The 22,188-nt window shown below is 40.9% G+C and overlaps 2 protein-coding genes across 4 annotated transcripts in view; both read left to right on the plus strand.

The window, feature by feature from the left end:
- The first annotated feature begins 110 nt into the window (after positions 1-110).
- casp3a (caspase 3, apoptosis-related cysteine peptidase a) lies at positions 111-8,866 on the plus strand. Its single transcript, XM_062026681.1, has 6 exons — positions 111-442; positions 605-738; positions 4,026-4,154; positions 5,602-5,777; positions 7,873-7,984; positions 8,057-8,866. Exons 1-6 carry the CDS (start codon positions 372-374, stop codon positions 8,284-8,286), a joined length of 852 nt encoding a protein of 283 aa, XP_061882665.1. The 5' UTR covers positions 111-371; the 3' UTR covers positions 8,287-8,866.
- A 481-nt stretch (positions 8,867-9,347) lies between these two features.
- stox2a (storkhead box 2a) overlaps positions 9,348-22,188 on the plus strand; it is a 46,513-nt gene continuing 33,672 nt past the window's right edge. The window contains exons 1-2 of one of the 3 annotated variants that reach the window (XM_062026670.1): positions 9,348-9,876; positions 20,538-20,690. In XM_062026670.1, coding sequence (XP_061882654.1) covers positions 9,534-9,876; positions 20,538-20,690 — 496 coding nt within the window. In that variant the 5' untranslated portion in view covers positions 9,348-9,533. Of the gene's footprint in view, positions 9,877-18,230; positions 18,300-18,508; positions 19,811-20,537; positions 20,691-22,188 lie in introns of those variants that run through there. The other 2 variants (XM_062026672.1, XM_062026671.1) reach the window with 2 other exon arrangements.

Consider the following 22,188-nt stretch of genomic DNA (forward strand, 5'->3'; position numbering starts at 1 on the left):
GCGCTGGAGTTTCACAACGAGCGCTCATTCGCCTGACGTCACTAGCTATATTTTATATAAATGAAAAAGTGTTATCTTTAAGAATATACATTCTAAAATAGAATTAATCCAATCAGCAGAGTATTTAGTAAAATCATTATTATATTGTTAATTTACCCTCAGTACTTTTTACAATGTATTTAGTCACCGCTCACTCGGGGAGCGCTTGCACGTCCCAACGAGCGCTCATTCGCGTGACGTCACTATCTTTGTTTACTACGAGCGAGGCGTTGCGGCCAGCTACCTCCGCCCCAGTTTTTAATTACTACGGTTCGATACCGCAGTGTAAGGACATTCCTGTGTGAAATTTAATTGTAATTAATTAAAGTGAAATGATGTCGGCAAACGGGCCTGCTGCTGGAATCGACTGCACGGACGCGAGGCGAGGCGACGGACAGGAACAGTGAGTAGCTAGTTAGCAACTGCCTATTGTTTGCATTGTGGGGGATATTAGTCATTTTACAGCTAACGTAAGTTAATTAGAATGTATCATTCATAATCATAATCATTATTCGTGTAAGAAGCCATACCTTTATAGTAGCAGATAACATTGCTGTCCTCTTAGGCCAGACGAGTCCTCGCCCGGCTCTATGGATGTTGATGCCCAGGCTCAGGCACACAGCTTCAGGTACAGCCTCAAGTTCCCCTGCATAGGACAGTGCATCGTCATCAACAACAAGAACTTTGACAGACAAACAGGTATTTATTTCAGTTTTACCAAGTGATCAACAGCACCCAGAGATGCAGAACCTTTTGTATGTGTAGCGCCACCTACATGGTAAACAACAGAAGTTTAACAGTGGGTAAACATTCAGGATATAGTGGAAATACATGTCATATTTATGTAGAATCATCAGCAATATTTTGATAATTACTTTATAGTATTGGGTTTTGGGCTTACCGGTATGCGGTTTTAAACATACAGTACAGGCCAATCGTTTGGACACACCTTCTCATTTCAATGCGTTTTTCTTTATTTTCATGACTATTTACATTGTAGATTGTCACTGAAGGCATCAAAACTATGACACCTCTGAAGTGAAAAGCCTTTCAGGTGACTACCTCTTGAAACTCATCGAGAGAATGCCATTGATTGATTGAAACTTTTATTAGTAGATTGTCCAGTACATGTTCCGTACAAATGACCACTAAATGGTAACACCCGAATAAGTTTTTCAACTTGTTTAAGTCGGGGTCCACGTTAATCAATTCATGGTACAAATATATAACATATATATTGAATTATTTACATTATTTACAATCCGGGGGGTGGGATGTGGAGGGGGTTGGGACAGGGGGAGGGGGGTTAGGTTGGGTTGCTATCAGCGTACTTCAGTCATCAACAATTATGTCATCTGAGAAATGGACGTTGTAACAGTGTAGGTCTCACTTGGTAGGATATGTACAGCGAGCGGTGACCATAGTGAGCTCAGAAAGCATAAGAACAAGTATATACATTTGATTATTTACAATCCGGGGAGGTGGGATGTGGTGGGGGAGGGGGATAGTCTAGGGTTGTAGTTGCCTGGAGGTGTTCTTTTAGTGAGGTTTTGAAGGAGGATAGAGATGCACTTTCTTTTACACCTGTTGGGAGTGCATTCCATATTGATGTGGCACAGAAGGAGGAGTGCCAAGCAGTAATCAGAGTAAAGGGTGGCTATTTTGAAAAAACTAGAATATAAAACATGTTTCAGTTATTTCACCTTATTTTTGTTAAGTACATAACTCCACATGTGTTCATTCATAGTTTTGATGCCTTCAGTGACAATCTACAATGTAAATAGTCATGAAAAAAAAGAAAACGAGAATGAGAAGGTGTGTCCAAACTTTTGGCCTGTACTGTATATATGTTCTACTCTTTGTGAGGCGTTAGTTTAGGTTACTAGCATAGATTTCACGGGTGCGGATCAGACTACTGGATCAATTTACTAGCCAAACTTGTTCAGGCAGATCGGTGGTGTCCAAAGAGCTGCATAGGAGACCATTTTTGAACAGCTGCTTATTTTTTGTATTGGCCCTCGGCATATTATAAAAATAAAAATCATCATTAATTAGTAGGGCTGTAACAGTATCAAAATCCCACAGTAAGCTATCACAGTGTTAAGGCCACGGTAAGATATTATTGTGGTTTATGTCCCCAAAAAATGGCAGAAATGTTTAGGATAAACACACTTACTTTTTTTTTTTTTAAATTGAGTGTCTTTAAACTGACAGTGTAAACATCCAGTGTAACAAGTGTAAAACAATAATGTTCACTTCAGTGTCTTTCAACTTTCCGCAGTGGATATTTTTTATATAATTTTGGAAAATGCTATTTCTCAGAAAAGTTAGCTAACAATTTCACTTTAAGTCACGTAAATGCCTCACAAACTGATCTTTGGTTGTGCTTGCTTCAAAAATATTTTCTGGGTGACAGTTTATGTGGTGGCGACTTAAACCAGGGTGTACGCTGCTGAATAGACATCAAGAGAGACATGCGGTAGAAAATGTTTGGATGGATGGATTGAGGATTTATTAAGTAGCTTTTTAGATTACCGTATTTTTCTGACTATAAGTCGCAGTTTTTTTCATAGTTTGGCCGGGGGAGCGACTTGTACTCAGGAGCGTCTTATGTGTGAAATTATTAACACATTACCGTAAAATATCAAATAATATTATTTAGCTCATTCACGTAAGAGACTAGACGTATAAGATTTCATGGGATTTAGCGATTAGGAGTGACAGATTGTTTGGTAAACGTATAGCATGTTCTATATGTTATAGTTATTTGAATGACTTACCATAATATGTTACGTTAACATACCAGGCACGTTCTCAGTTGGTTATTTATGCCTTATATAACGTACACTTATTCAGCCTGTTGTTCACTATTCTTTATTTATTTTAAATTGCCTTTAAATGTCTATTCTTGGTGTTGGGTTTTTATCAAATACATTTCCCCCAAAAATGCGACTTATACTCCAGTGCGACTTATATATGTTTTTTTCCTTCTTTATTATGCATTTTCGGCCGGTGCGACTTATACGGTACTCGTATTTCCCGTGGTGTACAGTTTTTGTTTGTGATTTCCCTCCGTGCGCTGCACCGTTACCGGCTGGCTATGTCACCTTGGCAACGCTTGAGACAAAAGTTGCGTGCTATGCTTTGCAGAACGCACACAACCTCACCTCCTCCAAAGAGGTTACGTTTTCGCCAAGGTTTGTTTGTGTGTTTCCTAGCAACATAACTCAAACAGTTATGGACAGATTTTTTTCAGGAAATATCCCAAAAAATTATTCCTCTTAATTCCCCCAACTTGCCAGTACCGCGCTGCGCACAGGATTCTAGAAGGTGTAGTTTGTTTGGACTCGGTCAACGCTAAAGCGCCAGAAAAGAACTACACCCACCAAGTTTGCGTTTGATACCATCACACGTAACGGCATTATTGCCATTTTACCATGAATTGATTAACGTGGACCCCGATTTAAACCAGTTGAAAATCTTATTCGGGTGTTACCATTTAGTTGTCAATTGTTCGGAATATGTACTGTACTGTGCAATCTACTAATAAAAGTTTAAATCAAAAAAGTTTCAATCAATTGCGAAGACTTAGAAACCGCAATTCCGCGGTATCGACAATACCGTTACATCCCTATAAATTAGTTATATTGTTAGATATTACACTAATCAGCTTTGTCACCTGCAACACAAAGCTAAGATGATCTTAGCATATAGATAGATAGATAGATAGTACTTTATTGATTCCTTCAGGATTAACCTACATTGGATTGGTTTTAGCATCCTTAATGTATAAAATGTATCAAAGTGGACCCACAGCATCCTTTCATTTCAATGTATGATGTACTGTAGGTCCGTTTGACAGTTAGAAGTTGTATGTTAATGTTGTGTTTGTCATTTTGACAGCTGTAGACTGTGGAACATGGAGAGAATATGCAGTTCAATACAATTATCTAAGATGTCCCATCAGGCACATCATTTTTGTACAGGCATGAATCAACGCAACGGCACCGACGTGGACGCGGCCAACGTGATGCAAGTGTTCGCCAAGCTGGGTTATAAAGTCAAAGTTTACAACGATCAGACGGTGGCGCAGTTGAAACAAGTTTTGATGGGAGGTGAGTAGAATTTTCATTAGAATGTTTTGTTTCTTGTTCTTCCGTTATTTGAGAAAATATATTTTATGAAGACGAATAAACATTTGATCTCTGTAAAACGCCCCCAATTTTTTTTCCCGTTTAGCTAGCTAGCAACCTTTAGATTTATGGGTCCACCGCTGTGGCTGTAGGCAACCTCTTGATGTAGTTTATGTAAATTAACTCAACAGGATTTGAAGTATAATGAGTGGTCAGCATAGAGAAGTGCTATCTACCTCTGCATGTGCTTTACCATATCGGTATGAGTGGTGGTTTGTTGTTTACAATGAAATCATAAGCGCTAATAATGCTATGTTGGCTCCTTACTGCTATTACAACTAGAGATGTCCGATAATGGCTTTTTTGCCGATATTCCGATATTGTCCAACTCTTAATTACAGATTCCGATATCAATCGATATCGATTTATACAGTCGTGGAATTAACACATTATTATACCTAATTTTGTTGTGATGCCCCGCTGGATGCATTAAACAATGTAACAAGGTTTTCCAAAATAAATCAACTCATGTTATGGAAAAAAATGCCAACATGGCACTGCCATATTTATTATTGAAGTCACAAAGTGCATTATTTTTTTTAACCTGCCTCAAAACAGCAGCTTGGAATTTGGGACATGCTCTCCCTGAGAGAGCATGAGGAGGTTGAGGTGGGCGGGGTTGGGGGGGCAGGGTTGAGTTGGGTGGCGGGGGGGTAGGGGGTAGCGGGGGGTGTATATTGTAGCGTCCAGGAGGAGTTAGTGCTGCAAGGGGTTCTGGGTATTTGTTCTGTCGTGTTTATGTTGTGTTAGGGTGCGGATGTTCTCCCGAAATGTGTTTGTCATTCTTGTTTGGTGTGGGTTCACAGTGTGGCGCATATTTGTAACAGTGCTAAAGTTGTTTATACGGGCACACTCAGTGTGACCTGTATGGCTGTTGACCAAGTATGCATTGCATTCGCTTGTGTGTGTGAAAAGTCGTAGATATTATGTGACAGGGCCGGCACACAAAGGCAGTGCCTTTGAGGTTCAATGGCGCTATGTATTTCTCCCTACGTCCGTGTACACAGCGGCGTTTTAAAAAGTCATACATTTTACTTTTTGAAACCGATACCGATAACTTTGAAACCAATACCGATAATTTCCGATATTACATTTTAAAGCATTTATCGACCGATAATATCGGGCTACCGATATTATCGGACATCTCTAATTACAACATTGGTTGAGTTTTAGCTGTGTTCTACAATAAATACTTTCTCATGCACTACATTCATTAGAGTCTGAAAAAGCAACTTGTTATTTACATAATGATTTTTAGCGAATAACAGCCTCTCTCCAATTATAGCCTGCTCCGATTAACGCCACACCTTATTTGTTGTTTATCTAAATGAACATCCCGGCTTTAATTACAGCGTTTTTCTCCCCCTAGTGTCAAAGGAGGATCACAGCAGTTTTGCGTCGTTGGTTTGTGTTCTACTTAGCCACGGAGACGACGGTATCTTCTTCGGCACCGACGGCTCCACCGAGCTCAAGTGCCTCACGTCGCTTTTCAGGGGGGATCGCTGCAAATCTCTGGTGGGAAAGCCCAAACTTTTCTTCATCCAGGTACTGTAACCAGATATACACATGCAATTTATCCGGTTGAATGAGTTGTCATAGGTAGTGTAACTGCTTAGACATATGCAAGTAATCACCCTTTTAGTTGCATTATAATGGGTACTGTAACTGGATAAACAAATACAAGTTAAGTATTTATCCTCTTAGTTTGAGTTACAATAGGTACTGTAACTAGTGAAACAAAAGCAAGAAGAGTATATTCATCCTGTTAATTGAGGTATAATAGGTACCATAACTGGTTAAACAAATGCAAGTTAAGTATTCATTTTCTTAGTTTGAGTTACAATATGTATCATAATTGGTTAAACAATTGCAAGTAGATTATTTATCCTCGTAGTTTGTTATAATAGGTATCGTAACTGGTTAAACAAATACAAGTAGTGTTTATCCTGTTAGTTCAGTTACGATAAGGACTTAAGATTGTTAAACAAATGCAAGTGAAGTATTTATCCTCTTAGTTTGAGTTATAAAAGGTCCTGTAACTGATTAAACAAATGCAAATAAAGTATTTATCCTCTTAAGTTTGAGTTATAAACTGTACAGTAACTGGTTAAACAAATACAAGTTGTTAGTTGAATCGTGATAGGTACTGAAATTGTTTTAAAAAATGCAAGTAAAGTATTTATCCTCTTAGATTGAGTTATAATAGGTACCGTAACTGGTTGAACAAAATCAAGAACAATATATTCATCCTGTTAATTGAGGTATAATAGGTACCATAACTGTTAAGTTAACTAGTTATCATCTTAGTTTGAGCGATAATCAGGTACCGTAACTGGTTAAACATTTGCAAGTAGAGTATTTATCCTCTTAGTTTGAGTTACAATAGGTACCATAACTGTTTAAACAAAAGCGAGTATTTATCCTCTTAGTTTGAGCTATAATAGGTACCATAACTGTTTAAACAAATGCAATTAGAGTATTTATCCTCTTATTTTATGTTATAATAGATTCTGTAACTTGTTAAAAAAAAAAACAACGGTATTAATCCTGTTAGTTGAGTTATGATATGTACCATAACTGGTAAATCATATTCAAGTAGAGTATTTATCCTTTTAGTATGAGTTATACTCGGTACTGTAACTGGGTAAACAAATACAAGTAGTATTTATCCTGTTAGATAAGTACTGAAATAGGTTAAAAAATGCAAGTTAAGACTTAGACTTAGACTTCCTTTTAATTGTCATTCAAATTTGAACTTTACAGTACAGATAAGAACGAAATTTCGTTACATAAGCTCAGGGTAGTGCAGGATAAAAAAGCAATAAGGTGCATAAATAAATATATATATAAATAAATAAATAGGTTACGGTACAGATAAATATATTGCACTTTTTCACATGCGCCCACATTGCACGTTTTGTCCAAGTTAAGTATTTATCCTCTTAATTTGAGTTATAATCGGTACCGTAACTGGTTAAACAAACGCAAGTAGTATTTATCCTGTTCGTTGAGTCACGATAGGTACTGAAATTGGTTAAAAAAAATGCAAGTAAAGTATTCATCCTCATAGTTTGAGTTATAATAGATTATGTAACTGGTTAAACAAATACAAGAACAGTATTTATCCTGTTAGTTGAGTTATGATATGTACCATAACGGTTAATGGTATGAGTTATAATAGGTACTGAAACTGGTTAAACAAATACCAGTAGTATTTATCCTGTTAGTTGAGTTACGAGAAAGGACTGAAATTGGTTAAAGAATGCAAGTTAAGTATTTATCCTCTTAATTTGAGTTATAATCGGTACCGTAACTGGTTAATAAATGGAAGTAGTATTTCAACTGTTAGTTGAGTCATGATAGGTACTGAAAATGGTAAAAAAGCAAGTAAAGTATTTATCCTCTTAGTTTGAGTTATAATAGGTACCATAACTTGTTAAATAAAAAACAAGAACAGTATTCATCCTGTTGAGTTATGATATGTACCATAACTGGTTAATCAAATGCAAGATAAGTATTTATCCTCTTGGTATGAGTTATAATAGGTACTGTAACTGGTCAAACAAATGCAAGTAGTCTTTATCCTGTTGGATGAGTTGTAATTGACAGTGATTATTTTGTTTCAACACACACTGTAAAGGCGTGCAGAGGCACTGAGCTGGATGCAGGCATCGAAACAGACAGCATGGACGACGGCACCACTAAGATCCCTGTGGAAGCCGACTTCATGTACGCCTACTCCACAGCTCCAGGTAACACACTCACTCACACTCTGCACATTTTTTCTGACATAAAAGGCTCACCTTTTGGCGTCCATTCCGCAGGCTACTACTCCTGGAGGAACACCATGACAGGCTCGTGGTTCATCCATTCGCTGTGCGAGATGATCGGCAAGTACGGCAAAGAGCTGGAGCTCCACCACATCATGACCCGAGTCAACCACAAGGTGGCGGTGGAGTTCGAGTCGGTGTCCAACGCACCAGGGTTCGACGCCAGGAAGCAGATCCCCTGCATCGTGTCCATGCTGACCAAGGAGATGTATTTTTGCCCTTGACACATCAGCGAGGGAGGGGTAAAAATCTAAATAGTGCTTTTGATTAGTTTTTTTTAGTTTACGTCTTGTTTTATCGTACCTCAGCTCGCATGTTCCTGTAAGTTGACACCAAATTTGATATTATTTGGTTCTTTGTTGAATTCCATTGCTGTTTTTTTAAACATTCAACCAAATAAGATCACTTAATTGGCTGATAAACAATCAGACTTGTTAGTGTTTGCTGTTTACACATTTCAGGGAGTTATGAAGCCATTATTGGCCGCAGCATTTTTACGTGTCTCAGAGAGAAAAAACAAGTAGCAATCACATGTGGGATTTTCCGTGTATGTCTCTTTACACTCCGATTGCATTTTGTGGAGATATGAGCCTAATCTCATGTACAATTGCATGAAAAAAAATTCCTAAATGTAAAATATTTGCAGAAAAAAATTAAAGGGGGTTGAAGTGGCATTCAGTGGTTGCTGTTTGTGATTTGTTTAAACACAAAGCACAATTAGATTTACATTTGTTTACATTTTTTTTTTACTTGCATCTTTATGCGATGTTGCACTTTTTCAAACAATAAATGTGTGCTAAGTGGGACGTGTTGTCTTTAATATAAATGTTATAATTGTACTTATTGTAATTATTTAGATTACCACAAAGTGGCGCTCAAGCTGTATTGTTGCTGGAATGTTAGGTACAAACAAAATCTGTTTTAAGAGCTCTACCATGGATCAAGTATCTACAGTATATATATATTGTTTTATTTTCTCTGAAGTGTGTCTTTATACTTAGATTATTTGGGTCACGTTCAGATATTGACAAATTAAGACTTCTGGGATAAGGCGCGTGACAAACATTAGATTTAACGGTATGTTTGGGTGACGGCGGATTTTATAATACATTTTTTCTGAACACTGCAGCTTACATGTTAACTAGCATTCTATGTTGGAATTAGTAAGTAATAACGGAAAATGGATGTATACAGATATGTTTTCAACTTTATACGTGAGTCCGCTTGTGTGGCTGTCTTTGGCGTCATTCCCGAACACGAGTTTAGCAATTTCCTAGCATTTCGTGAACGCACCAAAACGCTCGAGCCACTGCCACTTGCTCCAACTTGACGCAAACACTCGGCCATGTTCGGCTCTTTCGTTTCTTTTCCACTTTAAACTTAAATTACCAACGAAACATGTCGTTGTAATGACACACGAACCAGTGTTGTTGTTTTTTGCGCAATGAAGCAAAACATGTGAACTTCGGGAATGGAGGAAAAGGGGCTCGCTATCGCGCCACACTCGCTGGCCGTGGTGCTGTCGAGGGCGAGCGGACAAAATGGGAAGGAGTCGTCGCCCCTATCGCCATCTGTATCGGCATTATCATCACCGCATGCCGGCTTCCAGGTGTTTGTGGACTTTAAAGCCACCAATATGCAGCATTTCTGGAACCTGGCGCTCACTCGAGCCCTGGCGGAGGTCTTCTTCCTCGGCTGGATAGACGAGCACGTGCTCCTCATCCACGGCCGAGAAGTTCACCTCCAAGTGCTCAGGAACGGATGGACCAGGCGGACCCTGAAGCCCCCACCCGGGTTCCACATCAGGTGCATAGGTAAGGTCACATGTTGTGGAGCGTTCAGTTCAGGGGAGGCGCGGCGGCTTGAGAAAAATAAGAAAAAAAATAATATTTTTTTAGAGACTATTATATTCTCTGAGGGGATTTTACAAAAACTCAATTCTGGACGCTGGCAAATCTCTTGATTTTGTTATTAAATTTTAAATTTGGCATTCAGTGGCCCCCAGGTAAATTGAGTTTGAGACCCCTGATTTAGACCAAAAAATTACGAAGAATATGCCTAAAAAAACAATAAACATCTTCAATAGATTGAAACGGCAAACTTCGAAGCATGATGAATGAGTTTCAAATTTAATAACAAAATCAAGAGATTTGCCAGCGTCCAGAATTTAGTTTTTGTAAACTCTCCTCAGAGAATATAATAGTCCCAAAAAAAAATTATAATCCCTGGTGAGAAAGTCAGCCGGGGGTCTTTAGAACGGCTTTTTGAATGAATCCTTTCAGAGAGTCATGAATCCCACCAGGAAGACAGCCGGGAGTCTTTAGAACGGCTCTTTGAAGTAATCCTTTCAAAGAGTCATGAATCCCACCAGAAAGTCAGCCGGGGGTGTTTAGAACGGCTTTTTGAATGAATCCTTTCAGAGAGTCATGAATCCCACCAGGAAGACAGCCGGGAGTCTTTAGAACGGCTCTTTGAATGAATCCTTTCAAAGAGTCATGAATCCCACCAGAAAGTCAGCCGGGGGTGTTTAGAACGGCTATTTGAATGAATCCTTTCAGAGAGTCATGAATCCCATCAGGAAGTCAGTCGGGAGTCTTTAGAACGGTTCTTTGAATGAATCCTTTCAAAGAGTCATGAATCCCACCAGAAAGTCAGACGGGGGTGTTTAGAACGGCTATTTGAATGAATCCTTTCAGAGAGTCATGAATCCCAACAGGAAGTCAGTCGGAGTCTTTAGAACGGCTCTTTGAATGAATCCTTTCAAAGAGTCATGAATACCACCAGAAAGTCAGCCGGGGGTGTTTAGAACGGCTATTTGAATGAATCCTTTCAGAGAGTCATGAATCCCATCAGGAAGTCAGTCGGGAGTCTTTAGAACGGCTCTTTGAATGAATCCTTTCAGAGAGTCATGAATCCCACCAGGAACACAGCCGGGAATCTTTAGAACAGCTCTCTGAATGAATCCTTTCAAATAGTCACGAATCCCACCAGGAAGTCAGCTGGGAGTCTTTAGAACGGTTCTCTGAATGAATCCTTTCAAGCAGAAACTGGATGAGGCTGGGCCGCAAGAAAAGATTTCTTTAAAAAATCTTAACTTTTTAATGAATTCACCTATCCCGCCCTAGCATCATACTTGCCAACCCTCCCGGAGAACATCCGCACCGTAACACAACATAAACTTAACAGAACAAATACCCAGAACACCTTGCAGCCCTAACTCTTCCAGGCTACAATATAAACCCTCGCTACCACCAAACCCCCCCCCCCCCCCCCACCTCAACCGACGCACGGAGGGGGGGTGATGTGTGGGGGGGTGTATATTGTAGCCCGGAAGAGTTAGGGCTGCATGGGATTCTGGGTATTTGTTCTGTTGTGTTACGGTGCGGATGTTCTCCCGAAATGTGTTTGTCATTCTTGTTTGGTGTGGGTTCACAGTGTGGCGCATATTTGTAACAGTGTTAAAAGTCGTTTATACGGCTACCCTCAGTGTGACCTGTATGGCTGTTGATCAAGTATGCCTTGCGGTCACTTGTGTGTGTACAGAAGCCAAATACAACATGTGACTGGGCTGGCACGCTGTTTGTTCAGGTTGTAGAGGGTGCTAAAGGTGGTGCCATCACGGCACGCCCTAAATATTGTTGTTTGGGTGAAAAGCGGCAGACATTCGAGAGAATCGTTGCCCTGAAATTCGGGAGTCTCCCGGAAAAATCGGGAAGGTTGGCAAGTATGACGCTGTATGACCATTCATATAAAACTCGCGGGCCGCACTAACATTACATTTTCATATTAAGGTGCGGGCCGCACAATAATGTCTCGGGGCCGCGTGTCTTAGACCTCTGGTCTAAATTAAGCTTTTTCTCGCTAAAGGAACTAAAAATATCAATGCTGCAGTAATGTTGGCCACTGGATGAGACCAAACCAATCAGAGCGTGCTGTTCAGTATCGTGGCCACTGATTGGCTCAGCCTCAGACAGTATTACTATTTTGGATTAATCAAGTGTAAAGGTGACTTTGTGGGTGTTATTTCATGTTCAGCGGATTCCAATAATGTTAAAAACAGTATATGGCTAGGAAAATATGTATTTTATAATTAATAATTCCTACTTCATGGAAATTACTTTACCACACTCAGGCCCAGAACCAATCAACAGCAATACATGAGGGATTACTGTACTTGGCTATTGGGAATGTATCTGGATTGCAAATAATTAAATTCCACTTCCTGTAATTCTTAATGGGGTGGAGACATCCATCCATCCATTTCTACCGCTAATCCTTTTCGGGGTCGCGGGGGGTGCTGGAGCCTATCTCAGCTACAATTGAGCGTAAGGCGGGGTACACCCTGGACAAGTCGCCACCTCATCGCAGGGCCAACACAGATAGACAGACAACATTCACACACTAGGGCCAATTTAGTGTTGCCAATCAACCTATCCCCAGGTGCATGTCTTTGGCGGTGAGAGGAACCCGTAGTACCCGGAGGGAACCCACGCAGTCACGGGGAGAACATGCAAACTCCACAAAGAAAGATCCAGAGCGCAGGATCAAACCCAGGACCTTCGTATTGTGAGGCAGACGCACTAACCCCTGTACCACTGGCTGCCTGGGGGGTGGAGACAATTCAATTGAAATTATTCAAATTAATTAAATTGAAATTCTAAATTTTGCACATGCCTGCTATGTTATGTATAATAACTAATATAATTAATAATAATAATAATATAATTACTTGACTATATTACCTGTACATGCTCTTTTTAATGTCACAGTTTGTCATACCATATCAAACGTAAAAATGCTCTTTATTTCCATTATAAATTTTCGCGCAAGTATAAAAAGAAGTTAATTCTGATGCAAAATTAATAGACCAATTAATTTAAGCCAACATGACACATGAAAAAAAAATGCAATATAGGTTAAACTATACTTGTTGCGAGGCAGAACTCCAGGGGACGCTGTAATTTCTGCTTCAAATCCACATTAAACTCTTTTACTGAAATACCGAGTTATTCACATTTTCAACCCGAGAAAAAGATTGTATTGTTGTTTTTGTTGTCATATAGCTTTTTAAATAACTTTTAGCACCTTTAAAAAAACAAAATTTTTATTTACTTATTTTTGATTGTATTTTTTTCTATATTAGTTATTTATTTCTTAATACAAATTAAATTGTGAATTTACTGACAATATTGATCAATCAGTATAATTTACTTTTCTTTCACTATATTGATACTAGGTACATTTTTTTTTAATACTATCCTAACTTGCAGTCCTCTCCAAGGTTTCTCATTGTCATCCCACTGGGTTGAGTTTTTCCTTGCCCTGATGTGGGATCTGAACCGAGGATGTCATTGTGGCTTGTGCAGCCCTTTGAGACACTTGTGATTTAGGGCTATATAAATAAACATTGATTGATTGATTGACTAACTTATCTTCCCTGATTGGCCTAGAGAAATCACATGGTTCTACTGTCTTAATGGCTCCATAATGACTCCATGAAGTCACGTCACATTTGTCACTGAACATGTGGACCTGCAGTTACTAGTTTGTACAGCTGAGTCTATGTCATATTTGTATACTTTATACTGTGGATGTGTTACAGAGTCTGTTCAGTCTAAAGGTGAAAGATGAAGACACGTTATGCTTGAATGCTTGAAAGGACCGCCGTTTCTTTAGCGACACTACTGAAGCAAACACTGATAAGTCCTGGAATGTTTGTCTTATAGCTAATAGCTCACCAGTCTGTAGAATACTCAACAGTTGGGTACACTGTAGATCAAAGTGCACTAAAAACATACAAAGACAACTACAGGTCACTATCTATATTGACAAATTATTTTTGTAAGATTGTGGTCAGGTTATCCCTTTTTGGAGCAAATAAAGAGAAATGTTCATCGTGGTATCACATAATCGCCGTATCGTACAATGGTACTATTGTTACGATTATTCACACTCCCACCTCGACTTAAAAGTTGTGGGTTTTCAGCTCCAGCCATTAAATCCCATTACTGGGGGACCCGGTATCCGTTGGATACACAATCGGAGCGTCAGGAAGGAAAAGAGGAACCTTTTGTTCAGACAGAAAAAAAAAACTTAGCTGCATTCCCAGTTTTAGCGGGTGGAAGGAAAGGGAGCGTCCCCCTGTAGAGAATGAAGGGAAAAGCTGCATGCTTGTCAGCGATCTTAATTAGAGGTCACCATTTGTTTTGGCCGTCATTTTTCTGGTCAATGCTGCCAAGAGCGGAAACTTGAAAGTTTACCAGACATGTGGTTTCATGAAGGTTCCACTAGGGGGCAGAAATGATCAAGCTAGCAGAGAAGTTGACTAAGTTGGAGTCTGGTGGGTTTTTTTTTATACATGTAAATACCTGACTATTAAACCTGAAAATGAAATCTGTGATCAGAAGCTAGTATAGCTAAAAAAAATAATAACAATAAACCAATTGTTAATTATTCCCACGATTTATCAAGAAATTTATATAAAATGCTCCATCTCTCGTTTAACATGAATTTTTCATAACAATAAAGTCCATTAGTTTGTAATGAAACCAATGATACCATTTTCCTTAAACATCATTACCAGTTAACAGTCAAACTTTGATGTTTTTCAAAAACACTAAAGACATTTTAGAGTCTCCCTAGAACTCCATCCATCCATTTTTTACCGCTTGTCCCTCTCTAAGTACGTATTTTTGTTAACATTAAAGGGACTGAACGGTACTAATTCGACAAACCTGCAAACGTACGCATTTTTGTAAACATCGACTACAACTGAGTACTTACTTACCAACTTAAACTAATCAAACATGCAGTTTTTTGTTAACAGTGATGACTATATAGTTTTTAATTGATCTTCACGTTTTCGTAAACATCCCATAAAAATGTTGTCGTACATAAACTGGACACAATTCAGTCTTGGATAAACCTAACACTGAAGATTATTTAGCCTTCAATGAATCAAAGGTTTGCGTTTTCGTACACATCACATACAATTTAGTCTTCGGCGAACCTAACGTACCGGTACTTATTTTCGTATACATCAGACACAATTCAGTCATGGATGAACCCAGCAAACGTTTTATCTTTACACTGAATATTATTTAGTCTTCAATGAATCGAACGTATGCGTTTTCTGATTAATCAAAAAAAAAATAGTTTTCCACGAACCAGCTTACACACTTTTGTAACTATCGGACACAATGCAGAGTCTTGGATGAACCTAGCAAAATATTTTTGTTAACACTGAAGATTTTTTCATTTTTAACAAATCTAATGTATGAGTTTTCATATACATCAAATACAATTTCGTCTTCCGTGAACCCAGCTTTCACATTTTCGTAAATATCGGAAACAATTCAGTGTCTTGGATGAACCGAGCAAAATATTTTTGTTAACACTGAAGATTGTTTCATCTTTAATGAATCTAATGTATGAGTTTTCATATAAATCAGATAGAATTTAGTCTTCAATGAAACTAACGTACGCATTTTTGTAAACATCGGATACAATTCAGTCTCAGATGAAGCTAACACTTTGTTTCTCTCAGACTGAAGATAATTATTCAACGAATCAGACATCCACGTCGGACGCAATACTTAGATTAACCAAACTTTTTTCATGGACAATAAAGGCAAAGAAGATTCAACATATTGTGCATACTTTTCTACACATTGAAGACAATTTAGTCATCAACAAATCTACCTTGTAAACATCAGATTTAGAGACTCAGATTAATTAATCCAACTTTTTTTCATAAACGTTGAACACAAGTTTTTGGTCAACGTAGGCCAGTGGCTGCTGGGGGATTTTGACACGTAAATAAGACCGCCCACAAAACGGCGCATCCTGAAAAGACGGCCCAGAAAGCAGCTTGAAGATGGTTTGTAAAACATCATTTATCTAATAAATCATAATATACATTTTTCCTATTTAATTTACTCAGTGTGATAACATTTTGAACTAATCTCTAGTTTCTTTAGTTTTTAGTACAGGTGCTTTAAAACTGGCAGGTTAAAAACGATATAAAACATTTAATGATATGAAAAAAAATTAATTGTGATCTATTTTGCCACTATATTTCCCAGTACTAGAAGTCGAAACCTATTGTACACGTTTTTGTAAATATTAAATATAATTTTGTCTTCCCCTAAACCAGGGGTCTGCAACCTTTACTATCAGAAGAGACATTTTGCCGCCTCTTTCACTAAAGAAAAATAGTACAGAGCCGCAAAACGTAACACAGCTTATAGACTTGTAAAAGTTTTCACCTTTTTTTATTTTCATTACATACAGGAAAAGCAATCTATCCATGTGAAATTCAACTTTTTTTCTTTTTGGCAAGTATTTATGGTTAGCTTACCCAAGGGGTTGCACACTCGAGCAGCTAAACTGGACACACAGGCTTCCAGTCTCTTTTACTTGTCTTCCTTGTGTCTCAGGACTCAGCCTGTGTGCATTCACGGCCTCACAGACGGTCGCAAATTATGGAACTCTTCTAAAAAATGCTAACTTTTCTAACTCTGGGGTAAAAAAAGGAACACATTTAATAAACATCAAAGACAATTTAGTTTCCTTCAAAACTAGACATTAATTACATTTTAAGTCTTCAGTTAACTTCAAGTGTTAACTGCAAACATCAAAATATTTCAGTCTTTAATTGACAACACACATTTGAAACCGCAACCTTTTTCGCAGCGGGTGTTAAAGGGGTGGTATTATGAATTTTTAACAATATTTTTTAGGAAACGTCAGAACGGTAGCGACATAATGTTGTGGTTAATTTAACACCAAACAACATCGGGGGACTTCACAAACACCATTATCACGCGTGTCTAAGAGCAGCATCAACATTTGTGTTTGCAAAATATGGGAAATCTTTTGAAAATTGGTTAAAATATGGGATTTTTTAGGAGCAAGGAGCACTGGCTATTACTACTAACTAATACTAAATACTGGTATCATGTGTAGATATTGTATCTGCTGATGTATTTTTGTTGTAGTTACAACATTTTTTTCAAAATGCTGATAATCGGCCCGGCCGATAATTGGTCAAACCCGAGCATGTACGAGCCATTCTGCCCCACAACAAGAAGGTAGCAAAAAAGAAGGAACTTATTGACTACGATGGCGGACCCGCACAGAGCACTTTGGGTAAATTTATACCATATATGGATAATTCGGTGACATCTCCGGTGCAAAAAACGTCACAGGTTTTGCAAATTCTAAACGGCCCGTTTGGCGGAAGTATGAAGGACGGCATGATTTTCTTTAAAAATAAATATGCACTGTGGTACAGGGGTTAGTGCATGTACCTCACAATACGAAGGTCCTGGGTTCGATCCTGGGCTCGGGATCTTTCTGTGTGGAGTTTGCATGTTCTCCCTGTGACTGCATGGGTTCCCTCCAGGTACTCCGGCTTCCTCCCACCTCCAAAGACATGCACCTGGGGATAGGTTGATTGGCAACACTAAATTGACCCTAGTGTGTGAATGTGAGTGTGAATGTTGTCTGTCTATCTGTGTTGGCCCTGTGATGTGGTGGCGACTTGTCCAGGGTGTACCCCGCCTTCCGCCCAAATGCAGCTGAGATAGGCTCCAGCACCCCCCGCGACCCCGAACGGGACAAGCAGTAGAAAATGGATGGATGGATGTCCGCCATGCCTCCATGGTTTGATTTAAAATTTTCGAGACTTATGGAGATCCCAAATACACAACAGCAGGCACCAATAGGTAAGAAAAGTCAGTTTTGCACTATAGGGCCCCTTTAACCACAGGGTCACTGTGTTGCATATAGGAATGTACTTTTGGACTTACAGTAAATAGTAAAAAAAAGAAGAAAATTCTTGCACGACAAACAGTTTGGATTTTTTGACATGCCGTATTCCCACGTCACTTTTTCTTCTATCTTTGGTAGCTGTCACTTTAAGGGGGAGGGAGGTGGGGGCAGCGTCTAGAAGGTAACAGCTATGAGCTCATCGGCTTGCGTCGTCATGGCAACAAAGGCTGTTGCAGCACTACTGAGGAATAAAATGGCTGGCGTAGTGGCGTTGGTTCCTCCTACACACCCCCGTCCCCCCCACCCCCCACCGCAACCAACCTGCCTCCTTTTCTTTCTCTTCTTTAGTATCAGTGAAGTGGAGCAGATTGGTTGTGACAACGCGAGCCCACCACCATCCTCTCCCTCAATGACCCCCACCACCACCGCCACTATCGTCCTATTCTCACGCTCCGTGCCGCATGTGTGTGTGTCTGCATGCTTTATTTTGTCTCTGCTACCATTGCAAGCATGGAGAAAGCTCAAATTTGAGGGCTGTTGTTGCAGCCCCCTCCCTCCTCCCCCTGAAACATCCAGACACAGTCACCCAAAATCTCATGCATACACACTCTCTCTCCTACACACACACACACACACACACACACACACACCCTTCCTGGAGGTGCTGGGAGCAGCTGCAGCATTAGCGCCGGGGAAGAGGAGCTTCGCCGTTGACTGGAGTTTGCCTCCTCCCCGCCCTCCACCCCAGCCCCTACACACACACACACACACACAAACACACACACACACCCTCCTCTTCCTACTCCGTTAATGAATGGATGCTACGGCTACCGGAGCGCCGTCCGTCGGATCGCCGCCGAGGCTGGATGTCTATTCTTGAAATTATTTCTTTATTTCTATGCTCTCCATTTTCTTCCACCTCCTCCTCTGCCTCCCCGCCCTCCTCTCCTGGCGTGCCGTTTGTCGGGAAAAAGGACGACGGGGTCTCGCGCTCGACGGGATAAAGATGGAGGTGAACGTGGCGTCGCCGCCGTTTGGCTTTCCCCGCCCGTTAGGGTGAATGGAGTGGGTTATTTTTTTGGGGGGGGGTTTGTTTTTTTCCCCTCAAGAGGGCTCTTTTGTGTTTCTTGATCCTGTGAGGACGGGACGAGCTCTCCTGTGGTGATTTGAGCCATTGTGGAAGACTGGGCCTCCACTGGCTTTTCATCCCGCCTCCCTTCGCCCTGCTGGGCTTTAAAGGAAAAGGAACAAGCGGATCCCAAAAAGTACCACTTTACGTCTCCTTTTTTTTTTTTGCTTCCAATGCCCCATTTCCCTCATCCCTACCCTTAGTCCCCCCCTCCCACCACCACCCCACACACCTCAATACCCCCCGCCCCCCCATCAGAGCGGCGACGTAATGTGCCTCCCTACGCATGCAAATGGGGATGCTACAAATGGTGGCTGGGTCCGATGAAAGGGTGATGCCTCGCGCAGTCGCCCGCACCGCCAACCCAACGCCCAGGAGAGTACAGCAGCCCATGACAAACTGCCGCCACGGCGCCGCCGTCGTTTGCAGCCCCGCTCGTAAATGAGACGCGCGTGCGAGGGTGCACGCCGCTTCCTGCCATGTCTGGTGTGTGATCGCTCTAGCGGGACGTTCTTACGGATGCGGGGGAGGCACTGAGCCTCAGGTTGGTCGACCTCCCCCTGCACCCCCCCCCCACCCCTTCTCCCCCCTTTCCCACCCTCCTTCCTCCCCACAAACACCCTCCTCTTCTTCACACCCCCCTTAAAAAAAAAAAAGGGGGGTCACGATGAAGAAGAACCGCAGCGGCAATCTGCGGCGGGCCTGGCCCACCTCAGAGCTGGGCGAACGCCCGCTGGAGCGCAATCTCTCGCGGAGTGAGAAAGACGTCCGTGTGCAGAAGCAGCACCTTCCTCCCCCTCCTCCTCCTCACTTCTCGCCATCCCCGCCAGGTTTTCGGGCACCAGGTGAGTGGGACACTCGCCCGACACTGGAAAGGAGGGGAAAACGTGTCGCATCTTCAACGTACGGCATCAATGAATCGTAGTATTGGCCATAACACGCACCCAACATTATTTCAATAGCATCACCCTGGATAGATGATTCATGCACACATCCAAACTGTAGCCTTCTTTTTAAAATGTACATTTTTACCCTTCCCTTTTTGCACTGTTTACCAAGTGAGCCCCGTAAAGTGTACACGTGAGGCCGGAGGGGGCTGTGCTACTCAGCAGGGATAACGTCATCGCGTTGCTCCACTGACCGTGCAGCCCGGTTGTCGAGGTTGGGCTGGTGGCGTCGGGGTTGGGTGGGGGCAACCACAAACGTTTGTTTTGTTTGGCTGCTAATTGAAGTCCTCTCTATTGTTGTACCGATGTAGCAATGGTGATGTCACACACGCTAACAGCCGTGCCAGCTTCGAGCAACAAAGGCGACACGGCGTTAGCGAGTGTGACACAGATAGTCTCCCCTTTGTGCAGTTTCTCGTGCACGTTTGAGGCTGCCGCAGCATCTTTGCTAACCTACGACGGCAACCAGAAGCTCTGAGGGAGTAAGGTAGAGATGGAGTGTAAGGGATGGGGGGGGTGGAGCTGCCGTTTGACCATTACATCATAGCTTCACACGCTGCGCCTGCTGTTCACTCGCCATCCGACCTAACCGCCGCCACGCCGCTGTCCCCGTTGTGTCCCGCAGGTGACGTGTCTCCCATCAGCATGTCGCCCATCAGTCAGTCTCAGTTCATCCCGCTGGGGGAGATCCTGTGCCTCGCCATCTCTGCCATGAACGCCGCACACAAGCCCGTAAACCAGGAGGCGCTGGTGGAGCACCTCACTGCCAGCTTCCCAGGTATTGACCAGCGCCCGCCGGCCTTCCATACGTCCCGGGAGGCCGGTGGTCGTCCAGTTTCTTTGGGCTTCTAACTGATTGTCCACGTAAGAAATAACGACAGCAGATGTTGTCCATTCCTCTGGTCAAACTTGTTTTTGTAGCACTAGCATCTCAAAGGGTGAAAGGTATGCTTTTGAATGCGGTTGAAACAGTACACGGTGTATGGATAACACCGTGGTTATCGTTCATTTTCAAACCGTAGCACGTTAGACGACTGCATAACAAACGTGAGAAAAACAATTCCTTTATTTAGCTTTAACGAAACGTGCCGCAAGACCAATCCATTGGAGATAACAAAGATGACTACAGTCATTCAGATTTCCACAAATCTTTGGTCTATTTCACACAGAGATCCATTTTTTTCAAGCGACAATACCGCAGAAAGTAAAACTATTTTAGAGTAGTCTGTGTACAGCTTGTATAGCTGTATAGATTTACTAGCCACTAGGGTTGTATGGTATACCGGTACTAGTAGAGTTTTGGGTACTAATGAATCAAAAACGGTACTATACTCTGTTTGAAAAGTACCGGTTCCCCCTATTTTTTTTTAACAGGCATGACGGTGTGCCGTCGTCACGTCTTGACATTGCTGGTTTTACGAGCAGAGGAGCATGTTCGTCAACGCACAATCACAGAGTACTTACAAGCAGACACGGCGTGTAAACAGAAAAGGGAGAATGGACACATTTTGGCCTTAAAACTAAAGATAAAGGTGAACTTATAACACTGAAACGCCCTCATGAAGAGGTGCTTTAAAACATGACTAGCTACTTCTAAACCACTAATCCTCGCCTCCCTGGCGACAAATAAAGTATGTTTCTTACAAGTATCATCCCTGCAGAACGAGGAATAGCTAAACATGCTTCACTACACACCGTAGGAGGATACAATAGCTCTGTGTCACCGCTAACAAAAGATAGCACTCCTGAATGTAAACAAATGCCATGAGTGGATCTACACCTAACATCCACTGTAATGATACCAAGTAAAATAGCATATCTAGTTGATACTACTATGATTACATCGATATTTTTACTGTCACAAAATCTTTTTTCCTTTAAAAAAAAATTATATTATGTTTATAAACTGAGGAAATATGTCCCTGGACACATTAGGACTTTGAATATGCCAATGTATGATCCTGTAACTACTTGGTATCAGAAGAATAAGTGATTATTACATTTTAACAGAAGTGTAGATAGAACATGTTGAAACGTAAAATAACCAGATATTAACAGTAAATGAACAAGTGCATTAATAATCAATTTTTACAGCTTGTCCTTTATAATTTTGACAAAATAATAGAATGATAAATGACACAATATGTTACTGCATACCCCTGCAGACAAATTAGGAGCCTTTGTTTGCTTACTTACTACTAAAAGACAATTTGTCTTGTATGTTCACTATTTTATTTAAGGCCAAAGTTGTTCTTCGATTGCAACAAGAAACATAT

Source organism: Entelurus aequoreus, linkage group LG18 (genome assembly GCF_033978785.1).
Source record: "Entelurus aequoreus isolate RoL-2023_Sb linkage group LG18, RoL_Eaeq_v1.1, whole genome shotgun sequence".
In the NCBI taxonomy this organism is placed as follows: Eukaryota; Metazoa; Chordata; class Actinopteri; order Syngnathiformes; family Syngnathidae; genus Entelurus; species Entelurus aequoreus.

What these genes read in the sequence shown, in the direction of transcription:
- casp3a (XM_062026681.1), top strand. Translation starts at nt 372, where the DNA reads ATGATGTCGGCAAACGGGCCTGCTGCTGGAATCGACTGCACGGACGCG. An exon ending in GAAACAAGTTTTGATGGGAG is followed by an intron (nt 4,155 to 5,601) that starts GTGAGTAGAATT and finishes TTCTCCCCCTAG; the next exon opens with TGTCAAAGGAGGATCACAGC. An exon ending in CCAAACTTTTCTTCATCCAG is followed by an intron (nt 5,778 to 7,872) that starts GTACTGTAACCA and finishes CACACTGTAAAG; the next exon opens with GCGTGCAGAGGCACTGAGCT.